We start from the raw sequence: 25,024 nt of genomic DNA, 5'->3' as shown, positions 1-25,024 counted from the left end.
AAGAACACAAAGCACATTTGTTTTACCAACTTATTCTTCATTTTAAACTATCAATTCTTGCTATTGCGTGTACATGATTTTGTCAATAGTAATATTTATCCCAAATCTTTTTCTAAAAAACATTTACCTCAGCCTCTTCTGAAGTGGATTTCAGGAGCTGGGGCTGAGAGGCAAACTGCGGGATTGATAAAGCTTTGGCTTGAACTGGAGTTGGAGGTTGTTGGATGAACAGGGCAGGAACCTTCTGCAAAAGAGATTAAAGCAAAAGGTTCAGTCAAGGTCACTTTTTCCTTTGTACCAGTCTGACATTCACTGGTTGAGTGACTGACCTTTTCCAATTCTAGCAGCAGAGACTGGAGTTGGTCCACTACAGCAAAGACAGACAGAGTCTCCTCAGACTTCTCTGGCAGACACAGGCCTGGTTTACACTTCTGAATCTCAGCCACTGTTCTCCTCATGGACTGAATCCTCTGCTCAATCGCCTGTACACACAAGAGCATTGAGATGTACAGAAAATGGTGGGCACATCCAGTCCAGATTTCTTTATATTTACTGCTAATGCAAATTTACACCATTTTGCATTTGCAATTGTTTTTTTATAAAATACTGAATTAAAAGGATGCTTGCTTTTCTGATCTCACCTTAAGGCTTTCCTCTCTGGGGCTGGGGAAACTCTCTGGAGTTGAAAGTAATGTCTTGATCTCGGCCACTTGATTCTCCATCTGCTTGACCTCACTCTCAATGGCCTCCACCTCCTAGAATTCAAGAAATGTTATTTGACTAAAACGTGCATGAGCAAAAATAAGTTAAACTTAAATACATGGACGGTGAGACTGACAGCAGCAGCGTGCTCCAGCTGAGACAGAGGAGTGGTGAAGCTGTCTTGAACATGGGCCACCTGGCGATCAGCTTCGAGCAGCTGTTCCTGGAGAGTCGTGGTATCGCAAACCTGTGACATTTCTTGTAGGACTGAACTGAAGCCCTGCAGTGTGGTTCGGATCTGTGCCGAGTCATTCAACGCCATCTGAAACAAAAGGTAGAGATTGTAGTTAACATTCAGTACAAACCCATCAAACAATTAACATCTTTTCGCATATTATAGAAAATTAGATGATGATTATTAGGTGGTATAAAGTGCACAAACCGCAGTAACGTGAACTAACCTGCAAAGCTTGAACATGATTGCTCAGACATTTTGCGGTGGTGTAGGTATAGGGAGCAGCGAGCCATGACTGGGCATCAGCCATCCAACTCTTAGAGCTATTGATCATCTCCTGATGCTCCTGAAGCCATGTATGGATCTGACCAGCAACACAAAAAATAGTTTAATACTTCAAAAAAATGTAAGACTAGACAACACACTGCAAAACACGGTATATGAAGGATACAGCAAATTGTCATTAATTGTACATGAGGGGAAAACGAATGTTTTGTTTCGACATTGTGATGATGGAAAATAACCAGTATAAACAACTATTTAATACACAGGCTGGGTGATTTAAAAATTATATCCTCGCTGTTGCTTGAAACCAAACAAAGCTCCAATAACTCAATAATCATAAGGCTAACATTGAGCACTAGCAGTTTCTAATGTGAAAGGGTGTGCAGATGGAAACTGAAGGCTTTCTGACCTTGCTGAACAGAGTGGTCCTCTGCTCAGCCTGTTTGGCCAGTTTCGAGTGAAACTGCTGGACCTCCACCAGTCTCTCTGTGAGGATGAAGGTGTCCTCAGGCTTCTCTAAGTCCTGCATGTCCCCTTCCAGCGCTGCCAGACATGAATGCCACACATCCAGCTCATCCCATACACGCTGAGCACAGACATAGGCACATGTGAAGAGTAGTAGTTTTTATTTATTTACATGTATTCAGACATCAAATTGTACTTTGACCCCTGCCAGCGTAGCAGCTATGAATTGGAAACAGCTTGAGAATTCAGACTCAGGCCTAGTCTGTAGTGAAAACTGGGCTTCTTACTGGATGCTCCTATTTGATTGTGTAACTGAAAAGCATTTCCTAAATTGACTGTTTACATTATGTTACTCGTTTAAAATATATTACTTCTGTCTTTACTTTTCTCTAAAAATCCACTGTGTAACAGTTATAATCTGATCCAAATAGTAAACAAAATAGTGCAGTACAGTAAAAAACCAGATTGCAGAATTTTACCAACAAAGATGAGCTACTCCATGCTATTACCCACCTTCTGCGTGAACTTAGCTTCAATCACTGTGGGGTTTCTCTGTTCCAGTCTCTTCTGAACTGACCTCAAGCCAGCCTGGATTTCACACAGCTTTGCCCCCAGCCTGTGGACAGGACCGCTCCTCTCCACAGCTTCTCCCAACTGGCAGAACAATAATAAAGTTACACATAACTATAGCTTGAAGCAAGTATCCGAGTAAGGACTACAGACCACGTTTTAGAATTTTTTTGATATGTTTTGATGTTGAGCATCTCTGCAAATACTGCATGAATAATCCTCTTTCCCTACTTCTAAAACTCTTTAATTTGGCCACAAGACAGTGCTATGCTAAGAAAAGCGAAAGGAAAAAATCACTGGATGCTTCCCATGAAGTTCTATATCATAGATCTATATTTGTTACTTGTTACTCTTGTGTGACGTACGATGAAGAGGTTTACACCAAAAGACTAAGCTTTGATTCAGCATTATGCCAATATGAGCTTCACATGCACTCTCGCTTCAAATATACAAATATTTCTATATAAAGAAGAAAAGAACTGGTGGGGTCCTCCTCCATTTATCTTACCATTTATCTTGTTGAATCTTAAACATCTAGTGTCTTTCTACATGAAAGTGTTTACATTTTTTCCCCTTTTCTTGATCGCTTTTGTCTGCCTGAGCAGCTCTTCCTGTGTTACAGAAAGCCTGCCTGAAATTGCTTGATTATTGAACATAGTGTCCTTTAATTTTTCTTAAGATATTTATTTTATTTACTTACTGAAAACATTATTTCACTCATGAATCAATACTTTTTTTCAGTTTTATATCACCCAAGGCTTGTGTACCTTTACTTCCACTTGCTGCAGTGACTGTGTGACTCCCTGCAGCTGGCCATCGATCTCGTCTGGCACCGGTGTGTACATGTCGGAGTATTTTGCTTTTAGGGTCTCCCTGATGTGTTGCAGCAAAGCCTTCTGGGTGTAGAGCTGAGTGTGGATCTCCTGAAATTACAGAGGAACAAAAAAAAAAAAAATTATATATATATATATATATATATATATATATATATATATATATATATATATATATATATATATATATATATATATATATATATATATATATATATATATATATATATATATACACACACACACACACACACACACACACACACACACACACACACATCATTAGCACACTAGCTGTACCGAGAAACTGTGTGTGTCAGAGTGGCAGATAGAGAGCAGTGCAATGTCTGCTAAAACATCCAGTTTCAGTTTTAGCAGACACTTTTGATGGACAGGATTTAAGAGACATAATTGCTGCATTAATGATCTCTCCTTTCATTTATACTTTCACTCTATTACTTGCCCTGCCTGCAGCACTGTTGTAGAAAGATAATTGGAAGCCTGGTATACGCATGGCTGAGAAATCAGCGTTCTCAAAGAGAAACCTACAGTTAAGAGAGCAGCTTTCCTGAGCCTGATTACTTAAGTGCATCGAAATAGATTCATTATAAATTAGACATTGTGATAATATTTATTAGGAATAATAGTGTGCCCTTTGACTTGGTCCTATGCATACAGGTTACCTTAGTCGCTGACAAAAACCTGTTTGCATTTTAGTTTAAATCCCTGTGTTGTTGAGCAGTCGAAATAAATCATTTGTTCTAAAGTTACACAAACTGTAAACACTTAAGAAATGACTGCTCAAACATCCTGCTCCAAATTTTTAGCAAGAGCAACGCATGAACACGAATGCAGTTCCGCGTGTCCCAATAAGGGACATTTATAAGCGTAAGGTGCTTCATGGTTTAATGACAGCAGCTTGCAACATAGCAGCCTGTCTACACTTGTGCCCACAGTCTTGTTTTTACCATGAATGTATTGGCTTTTACCCTCAAACTGGGACTAAATATGAGCAAAATGAAAAAGATTAAATGCACCACTGCCTAGCTGTAAATAATAAGGACATTTTTCAAAAATAGGTATGATGTAACCTTCATTAACAGTAGTCTAAGAAGAGGAATGTCCCACCGTTAGCTCCTGTGCGCTGTTACTTTGCTCCATCTCAGCCAGAAGACCATCTGTGGTTTCCAGCCAATTCAGGATGCACTGCAGCTCTTCGCGAACCTTTTCTCTCTCCTCCAGCTCCTGTCTGGCTGCCTCCAAACCCTCTCTGCTCTTTTTCTTCACACTGTGGAAACACCAATTTGTACATGAAACAATCTATGTAAAGGTTCCATAGCCACTTACGTTGAATGCACCAAGTTGAGAGTGTGCATTGCTTATATAGGCATAAAAGGACTTATAGGTAACTGAGTTTTTTGTGTCAATGGCCTAAATGTTGCCTAAGAAATAGCTAAGAATTACTGAAAGATGTTCATTTATATATTAACAAAGCTACTAGAAAAGCATAAGAGTTCTAGAAAGTGAAAATGAAAAGAAAAATGAAGGTCTTCCTGAAGTTTTACACGTATTAAAAATTCCTGCATTTTATGCTATTTCGGAAATTGCTGGTGATGATTTGATGACATCCTACTTTTATATGAGAAGACAAGGATATTTTATAGAAAACCACAATAAGGGCAGGCAGAGCACATCAAAAAAACAGCTTACATCGCGTATTGGGCCTGCATCGCCTGCAGCTGTTGGCAGAGTGGAGTGGGAGGAGCCTTCTCCAAGTGGGCAGGGACACCAAGCAGCCGGGCAGCACGCAGTTCCAGTGCAGACAGTGATCGATGCTCGCAGTCCAGTCTGTCCTGGTACTGTTCCCAGGTTTGCAGCAGGTCATGAAGAGCCTCAGTGGAGACCTTCTTATGTGAGTCAACAGGAAGCTCTGCCTCAACCTGCTCCAAGACAGTGGAGGCTTTTTCCACCTAAGGGAGGAAATGCACACTTTTTCTAAATTCTTATATCACTGCAGTGACTGTAAATAAAATGATATCATTCTTATATCACAAACTGCTTAAACTTTACTTACAATAAAGTTAATGTAGTTTTAAAAATATCGGGAATATTATTCTGATAACAGCACCAAGTATTTAAACCTGTGGTACTAAAAAAAAACCCTTTTCTTATACTGATGTGAAGTCTTTACCTTCCCATAGAAAACAAACCACCTTTAACTATGGAAAGTATTAACACTTATATCTGCTATAGATTACAACAATAAATAGGACAGTGAATAATCTGAGTTGTTAATTAAGAATGAATGTTTCATTGTGTTTAAATAGAAGCACAGAGGAAGTGTCATTGCACCAGCCAATGCAATGACAATAGGATTTTCATTTAGAAATATTTCTATATTTGAAGTGAGAGTGCATGTGAAGCTAAATACGAAAAAAATATTAAAAAAATGCTTGTAATGGCCTTTACTTACACTGTTGGTGATATCCCTCCATTCTCTGACCCTCGCTGTACTACGAGCTCGTAGCTCTTGTGTGGATCGCCGTAGTCTTGATGCTCGCTTCCAGAGAGCAGTCACAGCGGCCTCCCTGCCTCCGCGACAGCTCTGCTCTGGGCACCATTCCTTCAGCTCATCCAGATGCTTCAGAAGGGACTCTACATCCCCAAACAGAGCCTGTGTGTAGTATAACAATAGTTTCGTAAGATTAAGTGGAGACTGTAAAAATGACCAATCAGCTTCAATTTTCCTAAAAAAAAAAAAAAAAAAAAAAAAAAAAAGACAGATCTGGGTCAAGTAAGGACATGTAGCAGTTTGTTACATACTCTGAGCTTTTCCTCCTGTTCAGCACAGTCAGCCAGACAGGTGACTTTTTGAGAAATAAAATGTAAGAGGCTGTTCTCCGTGCTCTTTACACTCTGGATGATTTCTTCTTGGCACCTGATGTGATTTATGTGATGTTCTGCACACCTTAATGTGAGAAATACGTTGGAAAGAAGAAATGTGAATGTACAGAACGGCCACACAGTCTAACGATTAGGGAACATCTCCAAGTGAGAAACATGCTTTTTTAATGGCGAGTTTGGTGATTTTTTTTATCAATTACATTTTATCATAACAGGTATGTAGTTTTTCCAATCTCTTCATTTTTTTACTCTTTAAAAATATATAATACATAATTTTACAAACTTTGAATTTGCTATGCAATTAATTTGTTATTAATTAATTTGTTATTATTCTTCCCTTTGTCTAATGCCAGTGTGTGTAACTGTCACTGTGAGAAATCTAATGTCTGATCTGTATAAAATACTATATTTTTTAGAATACTGAGCAGTCCATGCTGGTTGGAAGCAAACCAATAAACAAATAATTTTAGCTCTTTGCACATTTGTAAGAGTAAGAAGAAGTTGAGGACTTTGGCTTTACTGTTATATTCGTACCTGCTGAGATTCCCCAGCTGGATGTGGCCCTTTGCCTGGAGAGTAGACATCCTCACCAGGAGTTTGCTCAGAATATTCTCTTGGAGTTGCTCCACCTTCTGGGGGGACAGGTATGAATGCAGCGCAGTCTGGCTCTGGAGCTGCTCCACATGGGTCTGAAACTGCTCCTGCAATGCAGCCAAAGCCTGCTGGGTTACCTCCAGCCGTTCAGAGCAGAGTCCGGTGAAGCCCCCTAGTGGCAGCAGAGAGAGCTCGATGCCCCTCAGGAATAGTACTGCTTGCTTTACGTTACAGGTGTAGCCTCTCAGTGACTCCCTGGCTTGCAAAATGTTCTCCTAAAATATAATCAACACATTGGTAGAGTTACGTTCTTTGCCATCAAATTCAAAATGAGCTAATATTTTCCATGAAATGGTAAAATCTTTGTGTTTCAACACCTGATATGTTGTTTATGTTCTATTCCATATTTGCAAATATGGGTTGATGACATTTGCAAATCGTTGCATTCTGTGTTTTTATTTACATTTTCACAACTTTTTTGGAACTGGGGTTGTATACTAAACTTCCAAATGCCGTGACTAAAGAAAATACATTATTCTCTTGTTACACGGGAGCAGATGATGCAGATGATGGGTGAGTTGCATATCATCATCCTGATTAAAATAAAGTTTCCACTAGAGTCCGGCATACACTTAACAAGGTAATAACTTAGCAGACACTGTGGTTTAGTAAACAGTCTTTCAAATTCTTCTCTGTGATCATCAGAACTTACTGAAACCTAATTTTCACGATAAAAAGCATTTGAAAATAAAAAGCAAAGGAGAACAATGCAACTTGCCATATGGGTGTCACATTGACTGAGAACTGCATTCTTCAAGCTGACCCAATCTTGAAGTTCACCTCCTTTTCCATTTCCCTTCTTTTGCTCTAGAACTTCCACTGCTCTTATTCTTGACTCCACAGTCTTTTTCAGACACATTATTCTTTGGTATTCCTTTGTGATTGCAGTTTCATTTGGCTCCAAAACAGAGGGTCTTTGAAGTCCCTGCTGGGTGTTTCTGAGAAACACCTGAGTAGATTTCTTCTCTGATTCAAGGTCCAGTTCCTTTAGAAGGTTCCACTCAATGATGCTGAGGTTGTTGTTGAGTGTCATCTCCAAGGTTTCAAGGTTCTCCTCATTTTGTTTTAGCCTCTGTCGCTCAGTGGTCAGCTGTGAAGGGTACAGGTCAGCACAAATTATCTGAAGTTGGGAGTGAGCCTCCTTGCACAAAAACCTTAGCAGAGGAAACAGGATGAGAAGGTTCTGACAGACTTTGTACTTCTCTTCCAGTTCTGTGCTGTCTTCTTTAGACTTCTTTACCTGCTCCTGAACATTCTCTTTGAGATCTTCCATACACTGCCTCATGTTAAAGTATCTTTCATGATCACAGGCTTTCATTTTAAGACCTTCCATTTTGCTGTGAAGTTCAGAGATGACTGAGTGCAATCCCCTTGTCTTTTCCTGCGGAACCCATGGCTGCATAAGATTAACCTGGCTCTTGTGCTCTACAATCATTTGTTTGAAAGGCTCAAGAGCTTGGAGGGAATCTTTTGTAATAGGGAACCTGTGTCTGCCAACATCCACCAACATCTGCCTCAGGCTTTTTTCAATTGTGACCACATTTTTCTTGCTTGATTCTACAGTTTGAATGAGTTCATTCAGCTCGTTTTTGTTGGCCTTCTCATAGCTGGTTATGGCTTCAATGTCCTCTTGGAGGTTTGTAAGCTTTTCAAAAAGCTCACAGTTCTCTTTGAGGCTAAGTTCGGATGAAATGTCTCTACTCTTTATTAGAAGAGCCTCACAGACGGCGGCATGCTTCTCAGCCTCAGCAAGGGTCTCTTGGATCTGACGAACTCTGCGATCTAGTTCCAATGGGTTCTTAAGCTCAGTGTCTTCGTTCCTGGAGGCCTCTCTGTGTAGGTGAGCAACCACCCAGGAGTCTACATCAGCAATTTGCTCTGACAGCTTTTCTCTGGTCTGCAGTCCAGACTCTATCTCTCTCACAGCCTTGGCCAGCTTCTCACTAGTGGACTTGGAGAGTTCTTCAAGGGATCCAAGTACTGAGCGCACCATGGGCACATCCTTAGTCTGGTCCAGCTGTGGAAGGAGGTCTGTCACCTCCTCTACTAGAGCCTCTAATTGACCCTGTTTGGTCATCACATCAGACTGCAGCTTCTTCAGATCTCTGAGCTGCCGATGAACCTCTTCAGGGAGAAGAGCCACCCTCTTCGTCCTACCCTCAATTTCACACTCTGTCTGCCTCGCCCAGGCAAGGCCGTCCCTCATGACTACAGTAATTTTCTCCATGATGGGGTTGCTGCTGTTCTGGGTTTGGGAGGATACTAGTTCCTCTATGTGGCTAATTTTGTGTTTGGTCCTTTGGAGCCCCTGTTGTATGTCTTCTGTTTCCTTTTCCCACCTTGAGCCAAGAATTAGTGCCTCCGACTGTTGTTGCAAATGAAGGTATCTCTGCTGGGCAGCTTTAACCTCAGCGTTTGCCTCCATCAACTGCTGTGCAATTTTGCAATTCCACTGTGTAACTGAAAGAGACTTGATTTCAAGATTTCTGCCAATTGTTTCCAAATTTTTCTGTAGCCCCAATATCTCTGATAGAAGGCTCGTGAATTCTTGAGAGTGGACATCTGTGTGATGAAGACTTCTATCCACAGCTCTTTCCAGGCCTCTCCACTTCTCTTGTAGGCTCTTTAGCTCAGTTTGTGCAGTGCCTCGCTCAGACGGGCTGAGGTGGGGGCACAGCTTGGTATAGCTAACAAGCAACTCCCCAAGTACTGCTTTCGTCCCCTCCATACTTCTCTGTAAGGAGCGAAGTTGCTCTGCCTCGTTGGAACTGCTCTGCTCTGGGGACCTAAACACACACACACACACACACACACACACAAGCTTGGCATTTGAGTTGTTGAAATAGATTATGTCGGTGCATCTAGCTTTAAATTGCTTTAAACTCCCCCAGTGCTTCCAAACATAAAAAATGTCTATAAGTAATAAAATCTCATGTAAGTAGTAATCAAAGTGAAATTTTGTTTTTTGTAGGGAAGATGAAGTCAAATTATCAGATGCTGACCTTTAAATGTATATTTGATATTGCATGCAGCATAATACCTTAATACATAACATTCTGTTTTAGAAAGCTGATGCCAACTCACATTTTTAAAGCTTGTAGTTCTGCTGTCTGCCTCTCTATTGTTGTCCTGGCTGTTTGGGTCTGTGTGCAGTAATCAGTCACCAGCTGCAGTTGGGCTTCTTTACTCTGGATGACAGTAGCTGCATCCTGGGCAGCAGCTCTCCACTGGTTTTCCGCACGTTCCAGAGCATCTTTGTTTCCAGCATCAGCTCCTCTCTGCTGGGAGAGCAATGATAGCTGGACCTGGGCAGTCTCCCTGCACTGCTGTACTCACCAATAAAAAGCATTCACACAGGCAAATATTATTTTCAATGCAATTATTACATGTTTGTTGAGATCATCTGATTATTAAACAAAGGCAAAATCAAGTGAGTTGAGTGTTTCGACATAATCATAAAGGCACTGTTGCACAGTTCTTTTTGTGTTATTAACATCACACTTAATAGGCGAGCTAGAAGAGATATCCTTTTGCAACGTCCAATTGTTACAGTATTTTGCCATTGATGCCTATGTTATGTAAATCTGCTTTACAACAAATCTAGTAGCTGCTGTAAATCAAGATTTATTTCTCTACAGAGTCAAACCATCATCTAACCTGAGTCGCCTTCACCAGACAGGCCATGGCTGCTGTGCTGAGCTCAGCTGGGTGGTTCCTGTAGCTCAGCACGTCAGATACCAGCTTGCTTAGACAACCATCCAAATCACTGGTGGATGTAATCAGAGCCTCTGGGGAATCCTCCAGTGGTTTACCCTTGAAACACAAAGTCACAAAATTCAGATCAGATTGTAGACCAGAATAGGTTTTGACAAAGACCTATTCACAGTCTGATGTCTATTTGTTTAGATACCATATAAAGGAAAGGTAACATTACAACCGAGAACGATTTTAAATGCTGCAATATAATCAGTTTCATTCTCAGAATAATTACATTCAACTACTTCTAACTTTGCTTTTTCTAGGCGACACCTAGCGATGGCATACACTCTTTCAGCTAGCAATCATGATACCTCAATGAGCTGAGTGCTGGGTCCTGCCCCAGCAAGCAGAAGTATATCTGTGCAGATGGTAGAGCCTTCTGCAGAGTCCAGAGTTGTTTCTTCAGTCTTAACAACAGTTGATTCTGCTTCGACTTTGTGAGTAGTTAATCCTTCCGCTTTGATTATTTCACCCATTACATCAGGTGATGATTTTTGAACCATCTGCCCTGATACGGGTGAAATCTTCTCAACAACATACACCTGCTCCTATTGTGAACGTCAAAAAACAGTATTACTGCCAGAAAAAAATAGACGTATGTAGAATTGTATGCCTTATCAGTCAAAGCTGGGGATTCTGTCCCTTTGTGAAGTAATTCCTACCACCAAGGCACTGAAACCTTCATGACACACTTCATTACAATTAATGTCACAGACTTTTTCAGATGCTTCAGAGAAAAACTTACCAATCATCCTTGAACATTTGTTTTGCCTCATTCTCTTTCTAAACGTTTGAATAGTATGTAATATTATCCATTTACACTACAAACTGTCATGTTTCTTAGTTTACTGGACAAAAGAGAATATGCTTTTTTTTATACATTAATCTTGGTTAATTAGTGGCCTTTCATCTATCAAGATATAAATGGTTCATTAAAAAATTACATTAACCACTGCACATTTTCTGGACATGTAACCAATTAATAAATAAGTTCTATTAAACCTTTATTTCAAACATAGTCCTGGGACATAGTTTTTTTCTGCGATTATACTTAATTATTTCCTTCATACATTCATACACATATGAAAGGGTCACATTATCCCAGCACAAACTAAACGTAGCCTCGCAGACTATATTAAAGATCACAGCAGATTAGTACCTCTTCATGTCTTACCTGTGGCAAATCAAAGCCTTGAAGTCTCACTTTACTGGTGGTGACTGCTTTGAGTGGAACATTTTCTAGCTCTATTTTGACTTTTGTTCCCCTTTGTTGGTCCTCAGTTGTTCTCTTGTTGTCCTCCTTCTGTTCTTCTGCCTTTGCTGTTGATTCCATGATATGTCTGTCCATTTGAACTTCTGGGGCCAAGCTAAGTCCAGACAAGGAGTCAGTATCTTTCTGTTGCATTTCTTCCCTGGTCATCTTAATGGTACACTTGTCATGTTGAATGTCTGTGATAGTAACATCTTTGCTTCCTTGAGATGTTTCAAAGTGGACATCTGAAACCAGGCTTTGCTCTTCATCTGTTCTAACAGTTTTGTATTCAAATAAGCTAATGTGGGTTTCATCCTTTTTAACAAATTTAGAGTCTTGGCCTTTAGGCACATCATGCAATGCATGCCCCTTAACACTGGTCTCTTGGTCTGGTTGTGGTTCTTGAAGGACCTTGAGGGGAGCATCCACTCCATGTGTTGTCAGTTTAGAATGATGCTCTGGTTGACTATGTTCCTGAACCTTCACTTCTACCTTGGTCACTTCAACTGAACTCTTTCCAGGCTGAACATCAGAGGAAGTCAGGTCTTTCTTTTCTGACACTTTATCGCACTTGATACTAATGTGATCGACACCAATCTTTGGTGCCTCTGCTTTTGCAACTGATGTGATTTTGTGCTCCTTCATAGTGACCTGTTGATCAGGCGGTAAAGCGAGCACTTCGGCCCCTTTGCTGCTTTTCTCCACCCTAGCAGACTTTTGATCAACAGTCTGAGGTGCAGCATGCAAATCTTGTGTAAACACTTTGATATCCTCTATTTGCACTCTCTGGTCTCTCTTGGCATCCTTGACATGTTTGGGTTGCTCTTCTGTGGTTTTCGGGGAGCTCTGCTTAATCATCAGTTCTATTGGTTGTACAGTGTCTTGCTTGGACAAACTAATTTCTGCATGTTTAGTGGAATCACTGAGAATCACAATCTCTTGCCTTTCAGGTCTGATCTGTTCCACTGCTAATTTTGTCTTAACTGTCGTCTTTTCTGGGTCAACATCAGATGTCTCAGCTCTAGTCTTATCTTGAGTTCCTGGCACTTTTCCATCCTGTATACTTGTTTGACTGACTTTTATTGGTTCCTTGGCCATGATCACAATGGTGTTTTCATCCTCCAGGTGACCTGCTGGTATACTTTGTGGTAAAGAGCACACATCAGCCTCCTTGTGGAGTTTCTCCATTGTGACACACTTTTCTTGAAGGACCTTTAGGGGAGCATCCACGCCATGTGTTGTCACTTTAGCATGATGCTCTAGTTGACTATGTTCCTGAACCTTCACTTCTACCTTGGTCACTTCAACTGAACTCTTTCCAGGCTGAACATCAGAGGAAGTCAGGTCTTTCTTTTCTGACACTTTATCGCACTTGATACTAATGTGATCGACACCAATCTTTGGTGCCTCTGCTTTTGCAACTGATGTGATTTTGTGCTCCTTCATAGTGACCTGTTGATCAGGCGGTAAAGCGAGCACTTCGGCCCCTTCGCTGCTTTTCTCCACCCTAGCAGACTTTTGATCAACAGTCTGAGGTGCATCATGCAAATCTTGTGTAAACACTTTGGTATCCTCTATTTGCACTCTCTGGTCTCTCTTGGCATCCTTGACACGTTTGGGTTGCTCTTCTGTGGTTTTCGGGGAGCTCTGCTTAATCATCAGTTCTATTGGTTGTACAGTGTCTTGCTTGGACAAACTAATTTCTGCATGTTTAGTGGAATCACTGAGAATCACAATCTCTTGCCTTTCAGGTCTGATCTGTTCCACTGCTAATTTTGTCTCAACTGTCGTCTTTTCTGGGTCAACATCAGATGTCTCAGCTCTAGTCTTATCTTGAGTTCCTGGCACTTTTCCATCCTGTATACTTGTTTGACTGACTTTTATTGGTTCCTTGGCCATGATGACAATGGTGTTTTCATCCTCCAGGTGACCTGCTGGTATACTTTGTGGTAAAGAGCACACATCAGCCTCCTTGTGGAGTTTCTCCATTGTGACACACTTTTCTTGAAGGATCTTTAGGGGAGCATCCACGCCATGTGTTGTCACTTTAGCATGATGCTCTAGTTGACTATGTTCCTGAACCTTCACTTCTACCTTGGTCACTTCATCTGCACTCTTTCCAGACTTTTGCTCAACAGTCCCAGTTGCTTCAGGCAAGTCTTTTGTAGAAACTTTAACATTCTCTTCTTGCAATTCTTTATTTTTAATCTCTTTGGGTTGTTCTGTGGTTTTCAAAAAGCCTAGTTTAATGTCGGTTTTGCATAGTTGTACAGTGTCTTGTTCAGATAAACTAACTTCTACTTTTGTCTTAACTGCAGCCTTCTTATGGTGAACCTCAGCATTGCTCTTTTCTATGTTTCCCATCACTCTTTCACTCTGGGTTTGAACTATATGTATGCTTGGCTCTTTTGCTGTTGTGACAAATGTGTGTTCATGCTCCTCGAGACTAACTGGTATATCCAACTGAATGACACGGACTTCACGTTCCATGTGGATTTCCTCCATTCTACCCAGAGTTCCGTCTAGGCTCTTTGGTACATCAGGCCTGCCATGTGCTGAAATGGTAAAATTCTCATCTTGGCTGTCCTGTTCCTTGACCATTGCAGGTCCTTCCTGTGTAGTTTTTAAGAACCCTGTCTTAGTGTCTTGGCTTGGTTTTATTATGTCTTGCTTATATATGCTTACTTCTATGAATTCTGCCTTAGACGGCTGAAAGAATTCAGAAACATTAGAAGGGAAATGAGAAGAGTCTCCTTGAGCCACATCTTTCCATTCAGCACTTGTGTCATGCACCTTTACCTTAGTCATCTCAACTGAAGCTTTCTCTGGCTTAACACCACCATTTGTGTCATCTTTGATTTCTTGCTCTCCTTGGTTCTGGATAATAGTTTTTTCTATCCCTGGCTCTTTAGTTATTGTAACAGAAGTGTGTTTGTGCTCCAAGGTCTTCTCTTCCAAGCTCTTGGATACATTGTTGATATCTTGTGTTGACAATGTAGGCTTCCCTTGGACACCGTGTTCCTCGACTGTTCTGGTCCTTTCATGTGTAGTTTTTATAAGCTGTATTTGAGTCTCAATTTGCCTTGGTTTCACCACATCCAAATCTTGCTCGGATAAGCGTATTTCAATAAATTCTGCCTCTTCCTTATTAGCAGCATCCCTTTGGGCACCCTCATCTTGAAATTCACTGCTACTTTCTTGAACTTCCATTGCAGTCATCTTTCCCACAGCCTTCCTGTTGGTGCTTTCAAAATCCTTTGGACTGGTTGGTATATCTAGTTGCAGGATGTGCACTTTTGTTCTTTCGACATTGGCATCATAACCACTTTCTTGTTTGAGTGCTTTCTCTGTAGTTTTTGAATCCTCCAATTGAAACTCTACAGTTTGGCATGGTTTAACTGTGTCTGGTAAACATATTTCTACAAATGATGTTTCATCTTTATGTGGCTGATTAGCTAAAACAGTAGAGGAAGGTTGAGTGAAATCGCTTTTAGCCACATCATCGGGCCATTCAGTTATGTGTTCTTGTACTTCTACTCTGGTCATCTCGGTGATAACCTTCTCTGGATGGGCAGTTGTTTCCTTCCTGTCTTGAATTGCCTTACATGAGATACTTGATTGGTTCAAATTGATATCTAGCTTGCTGTATGTTAAAGTACTTCTGATTTCATATTTGTCAGTCTTTCTATGATGTGAAGTACTCACTTCTGACACTTTAGGGGCTTCATCCATGTTAACACACTCTTTATCCAGGTGGTCAAAGGAATCTTGTGTGTCATAAGTTGACACAAAATGCTCTTTTTGGACACCGTGTTGCCTGTCTTCTTTGCATCTATCCGTTGTGGTTTCCCTAAGTTTCAGGTGACTTAAAGATTCACTTAATTCTAATATTTCTTGCTCTGATTTTAATATTGTCTCTGCTTGATGAGGCTGTGCTACTACAAAATCTTTAGAGGTTGACTGAGCAGACACACTTTCAGCTACAGTCTCAGCATCTGGCTGAACAGGCGTTATATCACCAATGTCAGGCAAATTAAGGACCAGATATCTCTTCTGAATCTCTGGCAGGTTTTCCCATAGCCTGTCAGTGAACTCTGCCCCATGTGTAGTGTTTGTAGGCACAGAAGGGAGACAGTGCTCTGGTTGAGGCAGTTTACCAAAGTCTCGTTCTGAAGAATGGGTAATAGTTTGTTCTGGGCCCTTTTGGGATCTGTCTTTAGGCTCCTGTAATTCTGATAAAGTATCTAAAGGATCTACTTTAAGTGGGTGAGTATCAGGTGCTTTAACAAAATCATCAGATGTTTTAGGAAAGACTGTAGTCACTTTCTTTCCAGAAAGGTCCTGCATGATATCACTGCCAATAATCTGAACAGTACTCTTCTCACATACTGTATGAATGTGTTGTACAGTACTCGCACTCTCTTTGCTAGTTTGCACGTTTTGAGGAAGAGTTGATTTAACATTCTCGGTATCTCTAACTTTTTCATTTTTTTGACTAATGATCTGTGGTGTTTCTATCTCTTGTGAGACAGTTTTCTGAATAGGTGTGGCCCCTGGTGGCATGACAATCACTGGAGTCTTGGACTGTTTCTTAGATTGTTTTAGCTCTGCTAATGTTTGTGCAGTGTCAAAAAGCTCTGCGGTCGTTAGTGTTTTGCCATTTCCTTTGGGGCCAGAAAAAGACTCAGGACCTGTAGAAAATTCAAAAGTGTTTGACTTCATTTGGGAATGTTCTGGAATCTTTGATTCTCCGCTGGTTGTCAAGAGATTAACTTCTACCACAGTAGACGTTTCCATAAATACATCTTCTGTTTGGTCTGAAGACGTCTGTCTGACAGGCTCTTTGATGACCTCTGTCACATCCTTGGGGGAAAGTTCTGGCAAAGCTTTTAGACCCTTTGATTTTCTTTCGGTTGGTGAAAGTTTACCCTTTTCAACAACAGTACTTTTAGTTGGTCCTGTCACCACATCTGGAGCATTAGACGGCTTCTGACCATCAGAAACTTCTTTAGACTTCCTTCTGTCTGGTATCACTTCCATTTCCTCTACAATAACGGCTTCAGCTTTCTGAGTTTCAGGCTTGGCTTTGACTTTTGCTTCATCAAGGTGAGAAGGTTCTGGACTCTTTGACTCTCCTGTGGTTGTTGACAGATCAACTTCTTCCACAATAGTAGTTGCAGTTGCTCCCACGACTGCCTGTGCAACTGAAGTAACCATCCCACTTTGAGGTTCTTTCCCAGTTTCCTTAGACTGCATATCAATTGTTTTAGCAATTACAGACAAAGGTTCAATAACAGCCGAAACATCAAAACTCTGTGACTTTCTAGTGGCTGGTTTTAGCTTTGTTTCTTTCAAAGCAAGAACTTCACTTTGCTCTAAAGATTTCTGTCTGACAGGCTCTTTGGTGACCTCTGTCACATCCTTGGGGGAAAGTTCTGGCAAAGCTTTTAGACCCTTTGATTTTCTTTTGGTTGGTGAAAGTTTACCCTTTTCCAAAACAGTACTTTCAGTTGGTCCTGTCACATCTGGACCAGAAGGAGGCTTCTGGCCGTCAGAAACTTCTTTAGACTTCCTTCTGTCCGGTATCACTTTCATTTCTTCCACAATAACGGCTTCAGCTTTCTGAGTTTCAGGCTTGGCTTTGACTTTTGCTTCATCAAGGTGAGCAGGTTCTGGACTCTTTGACTCTCCTTTGGTTGTGGAGAGATTAACTTCTTCCACAATAGTAGTTGCAGTTGCTCCCACGACTGCCTGTGCAACTGAAGTAACCATCCCACTTTGAGGTTCTTTCCCAGTTTCCTTAGACTGCACATCAATTGTTTTAGCAATTACAGACACAGGTTCAATAACAGCCAAAACATCAAAACTTTGTGACTTTCTAGTGGCTGGTTTTAGCTTTGTTTCTTTCCAAGCAAGAACTTCACTTTGCTCTAGAGATTTCTGTCTGACAGGCTCTTTGGTGACCTCTGTCACATCCTTGGGGGAAAGTTCTGGCAAAGCTTTTAGACCCTTTGATTTTCTTTTGGTTGGTGAAAGTTTACCCTTTTCCACAACAGTACTTTCAGTTGGTCCTGTCACATCTGGACCAGAAGGAGGCTTCTGGCCGTCAGAAACTTCTTTAGACTTCCTTCTGTCCAGTATCACTTTCATTTCTTCCACAATAACGGCTTCAGCTTTCTGAGTTTCAGGCTTGGCTTTGACTTTTGCTTCATCAAGGTGAGAAGGTTCTGGACTCTTTGACTCTCCTGTGGTTGTTGACAGATCAACTTCTTCCACAATAGTAGTTGCAGTTGCTCCCACGACTGCCTGTGCAACTGAAGTAACCATCCCACTTTGAGGTTCTTTCCCAGTTTCCTTAGACTGTACATCAACTGTTTTATCAATTACAGACACAGGTTCAATAACAGCCGAAACATCAAAACTCTGTGACTTTCTAGTGGCTGGTTTTAGCTTTGTTTCTTTCAAAGCAAGAACTTCACTTTGCTCTAAAGATTTCTGTCTGACAGGCTCTTTGATGACCTCTGTCACATCCTTGGGGGAAAGTTCTGGCAAAGCTTTTAGACCCTTTGATTTTCTTTTGGTTGGTGAAAGTTTACCCTTTTCCACAACTGCACTTTGACTTTGTCCTGTGACCACATCGGGAGATGAAGATGGCTTCTGACCATCAGAAGCTTCTTTAGACTTCCTTCTGTCTGGTGTCACTTCCATTTCCTCTACAATAACGGCTTCAGCTTTCTGAGTTTCAGGCTTGGCTTTGACTTTTGCTTCATCAAGGTGAGAAGGTTCTGGACTCTTTGACTCTCCTGTGGTTGTTGACAGATCAACTTCTTCCACAATAGTAGTTGCAGTTGCTCCCACGACTGCCTGTGCAACTGAAGTAACCATCCCACTTTGAGGTTCTTTCCCAGTTTCCTTAGACTGCATATCAATTGTTTTAGCAATTACAGACAAAGGTTCAATAACAGCCGAAACATCAAAACTCTGTGACTTTCTAGTGGCTGGTTTTAGCTTTGTTTCTTTCAAAGCAAGAACTTCACTTTGCTCTAAAGATTTCTGTCTGACAGGCTCTTTGGTGACCTCTGTCACATCCTTGGGGGAAAGTTCTGGCAAAGCTTTTAGACCCTTTGATTTTCTTTTGGTTGGTGAAAGTTTACCCTTTTCCAAAACAGTACTTTCAGTTGGTCCTGTCACATCTGGACCAGAAGGAGGCTTCTGGCCGTCAGAAACTTCTTTAGACTTCCTTCTGTCCAGTATCACTTTCATTTCTTCCACAATAACGGCTTCAGCTTTCTGAGTTTCAGGCTTGGCTTTGACTTTTGCTTCATCAAGGTGAGAAGGTTCTGGACTCTTTGACTCTCCTGTGGTTGTTGACAGATCAACTTCTTCCACAATAGTAGTTGCAGTTGCTCCCACGACTGCCTGTGCAACTGAAGTAACCATCCCACTTTGAGGTTCTTTCCCAGTTTCCTTAGACTGCATATCAATTGTTTTAGCAATTACAGACAAAGGTTCAATAACAGCCGAAACATCAAAACTCTGTGACTTTCTAGTGGCTGGTTTTAGCTTTGTTTTTTTCAAAGCAAGAACTTCACTTTGCTCTAAAGATTTCTGTCTGACAGGCTCTTTGGTGACCTCTGTCACATCCTTGGGGGAAAGTTCTGGCAAAGCTTTTAGACCCTTTGATTTTCTTTTGGTTGGTGAAAGTTTACCCTTTTCCACAACTGTACTTTGACTTTGTCCTGTGACCACATCGGGAGATGAAGATGGCTTCTGACCATCAGAAGCTTCTTTAGACTTCCTTCTATCTGGTATCACTTTCATTTCTTCTACAATAACGGCTTCAGCTTTCTGAGTTTCTGGCTTGGCTGTGACCTTTGCTTCATCAAGGTGAGAAGGTTGTGGACTCTTTGACTCTCCTGTGGTTGTCGACAGATCAACTTCTTCCACAATAGTAGTTGCAGTTGCTCCCACGACTGCCTGTGCAACTGAAGTAACCATCCCACTTTGAGGTTCTTTCCCAGTTTCCTTAGACTGCACATCAATTGTTTTATCAATTACAGACACAGGTTCAATAACAGCCGAAACATCAAAACTCTGTGACTTTCTAGTAGCTGGTATAAGCTTTGTTTTTTTCAAAGCAATAAATTCACTTTGCTCTAAAGATTTCTGTCTGACAGGCTCTTTGATGACCTCTGTCACATCCTTGGGGGAAGGTTCTGGCAAAGCTTTTAGACCCTTTGATTTTCTTTTGGTTGGTGAAAGTTTACCCTTTTCCACAACTGTACTTTGACTTTGTCCTGTGACCACATCGGGAGTTGAAGATGGCTTCTGACTGTCAGGACCTTCTTTAGACTTCCTCCTTGTTGGTATAATTTTACTTTCTTCCACAATAACAGCTTCAGTTTTCATTAAGTCAGGCTTTTCTGTGACCTGTGCCTCATCAAGGTGGGACAGTTCTGGACTCTTTGACTCTCCTTTGGTTGTGGAGAGATTAACTTCTTCCACAATAGTAGTTGCAGTTGCTCCCACGACTGCCTGTGCAACTGAAGTAACCATCCCACTTTGAGGTTCTTTCCCAGTTTCCTTAGACTGCACATCAACTGTTTTATCAATTACAGACACAGGTTCAATAACAGCCGAAACATCAAAACTCTGTGACTTTCTAGTGGCTGGTTTTAGCTTTGTTTCTTTCAAAGCAAGAACTTCACTTTGCTCTAAAGATTTCTGTCTGACAGGCTCTTTGATGACCTCTGTCACATCCTTGGGGGAAAGTTCTGGCAAAGCTTTTAGACCCTTTGATTTTCTTTTGGTTGGTGAAAGTTTACCCTTTTCCACAACTGCACTTTGACTTTGTCCTGTGACCACATCGGGAGATGAAGATGGCTTCTGACCATCAGAAACTTCTTTAGACTTCCTTCTGTCTGGTATCACTTCCATTTCCTCTACAATAACGGCTTCAGCTTTCTGAGTTTCAGGCTTGGCTTTGACTTTTGCTTCATCAAGGTGAGAAGGTTCTGGACTCTTTGACTCTCCTGTGGTTGTTGACAGATCAACTTCTTCCACAATAGTAGTTGCAGTTGCTCCCACGACTGCCTGTGCAACTGAAGTAACCATCCCACTTTGAGGTTCTTTCCCAGTTTCCTTAGACTGCATATCAATTGTTTTAGCAATTACAGACAAAGGTTCAATAACAGCCGAAACATCAAAACTCTGTGACTTTCTAGTGGCTGGTTTTAGCTTTGTCTCTTTCAAAGCAAGAACTTCACTTTGCTCTAAAGATTTCTGTCTGACAGGCTCTTTGGTGACCTCTGTCACATCCTTGGGGGAAAGTTCTGGCAAAGCTTTTAGACCCTTTGATTTTCTTTTGGTTGGTGAAAGTTTACCCTTTTCCACAACTGTACTTTGACTTTGTCCTGTGACCACATCGGGAGTTGAAGATGGCTTCTGACTGTCAGGACCTTCTTTAGACTTCCTCCTTGTTGGTATAATTTTACTTTCTTCCACAATAACAGCTTCAGTTTTCATTAAGTCAGGCTTTTCTGTGACCTGTGCCTCATCAAGGTGGGACAGTTCAGGACTCTTTGACTCTCCTTTGGTTGTGGAGAGATTAACTTCTTCCACAATAGTAGTTGCAGTTGCTCCCACGACTGCCTGTGCAACTGAAGTAACCATCCCACTTTGAGGTTCTTTCCCAGTTTCCTTAGACTGCACATCAATTGTTTTAGCAATTACAGACACAGGTTCAATAACAGCCAAAACATCAAAACTTTGTGACTTTCTAGTGGCTGGTTTTAGCTTTGTTTCTTTCAAAGCAAGAACTTCACTTTGCTCTAGAGATTTCTGTCTGACAGGCTCTTTGTTGACCTCTGTCACATCCTTGGGGGAAAGTTCTGGCAAAGCTTTTAGACCCTTTGATTTTCTTTTGGTTGGTGAAAGTTTACCCTTTTCCACAACTGTACTTTGACTTTGTCCTGTGACCACATCGGGAGTTGAAGATGGCTTCTGACTGTCAGGACCTTCTTTAGACTTCCTCCTTGTTGGTATAATTTTACTTTCTTCCACAATAACAGCTTCAGTTTTCATTAAGTCAGGCTTTTCTGTGACCTGTGCCTCATCAAGGTGGGACAGTTCTGGACTCTTTGACTCTCCTTTGGTTGTGGAGAGATTAACTTCTTCCACAATAGTAGTTGCAGTTGCTCCCACGACTGCCTGTGCAACTGAAGTAACCATCCCACTTTGAGGTTCTTTCCCAGTTTCCTTAGACTGCACATCAACTGTTTTATCAATTACAGACACAGGTTCAATAACAGCCAAAACATCAAAACTCTGTGACTTTCTAGTGGCTGGTTTTAGCTTTGTTTCTTTCAAAGCAGGAACTTCACTTTGCTCTAAAGATTTCTGTCTGACAGGCTCTTTGGTGACCTCTGTCACATCCTTGGGGGAAAGTTCTGGCAAAGCTTTTAGACCTTTTGATTTTCTTTTGGTTGGTGAAAGTTTACCCTTTTCCACAACAGTACTTTCAGTTGGTCCTGTCACATCTGGACCAGAAGGAGGCTTCTGGCCGTCAGAAACTTCTTTAGACTTCCTTCTGTCCGGTATCACTTTCATTTCTTCCACAATAACGGCTTCAGCTTTCTGAGTTTCAGGCTTGGCTTTGACTTTTGCTTCATCAAGGTGAGCAGGTTCTGGACTCTTTGACTCTCCTTTGGTTGTGGAGAGATTAACTTCTTCCACAATAGTAGTTGCAGTTGCTCCCACGACTGCCTGTGCAACTGAAGTAACCATCCCACTTTGAGGTTCTTTCCCAGTTTCCTTAGACTGCACATCAATTGTTTTATCAATTACAGACACAGGTTCAATAACAGCCGAAACATCGAAACTCTGTGACTTTCTAGTGGCTGGTATGAGCTTTTTTTCTTTCAGATATACATATGTTTGGTCTAAAGATTTCTGTCTGATCTCTGTCACATCTTTGGGAGAAAGTTGTGGAGAACCTTTCTTTCCCTTTGATTTTTTTTCGGTTGTTGAAAGCCTATCCGTTTCCACAACAGTACTTTGGGTTTGCCCTGTGATCACATCTGGAGTTGAAGATGGCTTCTGACTGTCAAAACTGGGTTTCTCACTAACAATACATGCTGACTGTTCAACGACTGTTTCAAACAATTCAGGTTCCTGAACAGCAAACTGAATCTTCTCTGTTATGGTCCAGGCTGGGATACTCTTAAATTGTGCCTCTTGAGAAGATTTGTAAGTCTGTGGTTTGATTGATTGTGATTTTGGACTTGGACATTTCATTTTTGTTGATTCAGTTCTGGCTTGGTCCACCTCACTACTTTGACTGTCTTCCATTGTTTCTGTCATAGAAAGTTTCAAGGTTTTTGCCCCAATGTGTATAGGCCCAGCAGAAAGTGACAATTGATTCTCACTAGATGTAGCTTTTTCTGTTAAGGGAATGTTTTGCTGTACATTAACATCACATATTTTCTCAGGGGAACGCTTGATTTTTCGTGGCGGTGCCACCACAGCTGTCTTTGTCTCCTCTTCATAACGATGCAGAACATCAGAGGGCTTAATGTCAGGCTGTTTTTGTTCACTTCGTTTATCTAGGTCCTTAAATGAAAAGATTTAAATATTATTATCTTTCAATAATGCAAGATAAGGTAAGATCACTTTATTGTCGTTTTAAATAAGAATGCTGTTTATGATCCAATGAAAATTCAAATTTTTATTAAAAATCATTGACATACCTTTAAGTTTTGGCTTAGAGAAGCTTTATGTGCATCTGCTTCTTTGACAGTCTCTGAAACCTCTTTCTCCAGCTTCTCAAACAGGTCTCGTGTCAGACAATCCATTAGAAATTCTTGGTGAGAAAGCGCCTCCCGTAGGCAGACCTGCAACCTTTCCCCATCATCTAATGTCACCTAAACACCAAGAGGAAATAGTGTTGAATTATTTGCGTTAATGACAAAGGAGCATGTGTGAAGTATCAGTAAAAGGATCACAAACTGCCAGCTGAGTGTAAGTAGTAATTGCTCAACAGATCTAAAATTGTCACAAATTCTACTTAGAAAAACTGTTGCATCATTAAAAGATACCTTATGTACCAGCAATAGGCTTTTCTACGGCAGCGCATTGCATTCACAAAAGAGAAAAAATGTTAACCTCATCTCGAAATTAAGGGATACAGATCTTGTAATTACGAGAAAAGGATCTGTCAAATACGAGTTACAGAACAATGGATCTCGCAATTAGCTTTTCAAAATGTCACCAAATGGGCTGTAAACTGAGCCTCGCTTTAGACTATAAAGCGAGGCTCAGTTTGCAGCCAATAGCGTGAATCTTTTTATCCATAGCAACACGCTATTTCCTGTTTCTTGTAGAAGTTGGTCACACGATTGAAGTCTTTAACATTTAATGTGACATTTTCTAAAATTCTATGTCAAAAATAAAACACGGAAATTGATATTTAAGATCATATTCAGTAAGTCTTTGAATCGCCTAAATAAAACTGAGCATTAAGAATTAATTTGTAAATTAGGTTCCATAATTTACCAATCAACTTGTAAATACAAGATCCAGATCTCGTTATTAGGAGATCTATAGTTCTGTAACTCTGTATTTACAAGATCCAGAAATACAGATCATATAATTATAAGATAAGGTGTCTTTTTTCTTTGATGAATGCAATGCGCCGCCGTACCATTCAGCCAATGACAGCAAACAGCAGAAGGCCAGACTTACTAGTTGGCTCTCAGATGCATTTCCCTGCTATTAATACTAGCTTCTACTGACATAAAGTACGTATATTTGTCAGAATAGCAGTAATGCGTTAAAATCAACCTGCAGTGATGAAGCAGACTCTGATGGTGCTTTCTGGTTCCATAGCTGAAGAGTGTGAAGACAATCTGTCAGGCAGCGAGCTGTGTTTGTAGAGCAGGTACCCTGACACTCAGTTAGCCTGCAAGTTAGACTGCAGACAAAAGTAAATCACATTTATAGTAAACAAACCTTTTAACATAACAAAAATTGAAAACTAAGTTAAAACATCTGAAAATCTGTTCAAGAAGGCAACTACAGTTTAAAAATGGCTAGTGGTGAAGAGGACAAAAGGTCCTATGAGTTCTGGTTTGTTTACTTTACCTGTGATGTTGCTGCCTTAAAGTTTCGATCACATTGATAATTTCTGCTGGCAGTTTGTTGGTGGCAGGAGTTGGTGTTATGTCCTGGTGCAGATCACAAACTTTGACTCCCAGATCTTCTAGCAACGTCTTACAATTCTAACAGAAGAAGACAACATCACTTAAGAGACAACAAACAACGGGTAATTGCATCTGCTTAAGTGCTTGAATAAATACAGTAGCAATA

General features: G+C 40.9%; 1 protein-coding gene across 1 annotated transcript in view; it reads right to left on the bottom strand.

Moving 5' to 3' along the window:
• The window catches only part of syne2b (spectrin repeat containing, nuclear envelope 2b), a 121,491-nt gene that overhangs the window by 58,646 nt on the left and 37,821 nt on the right, over window positions 1-25,024 (bottom strand). Inside the window, exons 53-73 of the mRNA XM_067480370.1 lie at window positions 24,800-24,936; window positions 24,500-24,629; window positions 23,407-23,580; window positions 11,582-23,269; window positions 10,719-10,955; window positions 10,306-10,461; window positions 9,733-9,974; window positions 7,367-9,434; window positions 6,529-6,863; window positions 5,914-6,058; window positions 5,564-5,764; window positions 4,801-5,060; window positions 4,219-4,378; window positions 3,025-3,180; window positions 2,201-2,341; window positions 1,632-1,808; window positions 1,164-1,301; window positions 839-1,024; window positions 642-755; window positions 330-482; window positions 128-244 (exon numbers count right to left, since the gene is read on the bottom strand). Coding sequence (XP_067336471.1) covers window positions 128-244; window positions 330-482; window positions 642-755; window positions 839-1,024; window positions 1,164-1,301; window positions 1,632-1,808; window positions 2,201-2,341; window positions 3,025-3,180; window positions 4,219-4,378; window positions 4,801-5,060; window positions 5,564-5,764; window positions 5,914-6,058; window positions 6,529-6,863; window positions 7,367-9,434; window positions 9,733-9,974; window positions 10,306-10,461; window positions 10,719-10,955; window positions 11,582-23,269; window positions 23,407-23,580; window positions 24,500-24,629; window positions 24,800-24,936 — 17,115 coding nt within the window. The remainder of the gene's footprint in view (window positions 1-127; window positions 245-329; window positions 483-641; window positions 756-838; window positions 1,025-1,163; window positions 1,302-1,631; window positions 1,809-2,200; window positions 2,342-3,024; window positions 3,181-4,218; window positions 4,379-4,800; window positions 5,061-5,563; window positions 5,765-5,913; window positions 6,059-6,528; window positions 6,864-7,366; window positions 9,435-9,732; window positions 9,975-10,305; window positions 10,462-10,718; window positions 10,956-11,581; window positions 23,270-23,406; window positions 23,581-24,499; window positions 24,630-24,799; window positions 24,937-25,024) is intronic.

The sequence above is a fragment of the Channa argus genome, chromosome 16 (assembly GCF_033026475.1).
Source record: "Channa argus isolate prfri chromosome 16, Channa argus male v1.0, whole genome shotgun sequence".
Taxonomy (NCBI): domain Eukaryota; kingdom Metazoa; phylum Chordata; class Actinopteri; order Anabantiformes; family Channidae; genus Channa; species Channa argus.
The sequence above is the reverse complement of the archived record's forward strand: the minus strand, read 5'-3'. Positions and strand labels throughout refer to the sequence as shown.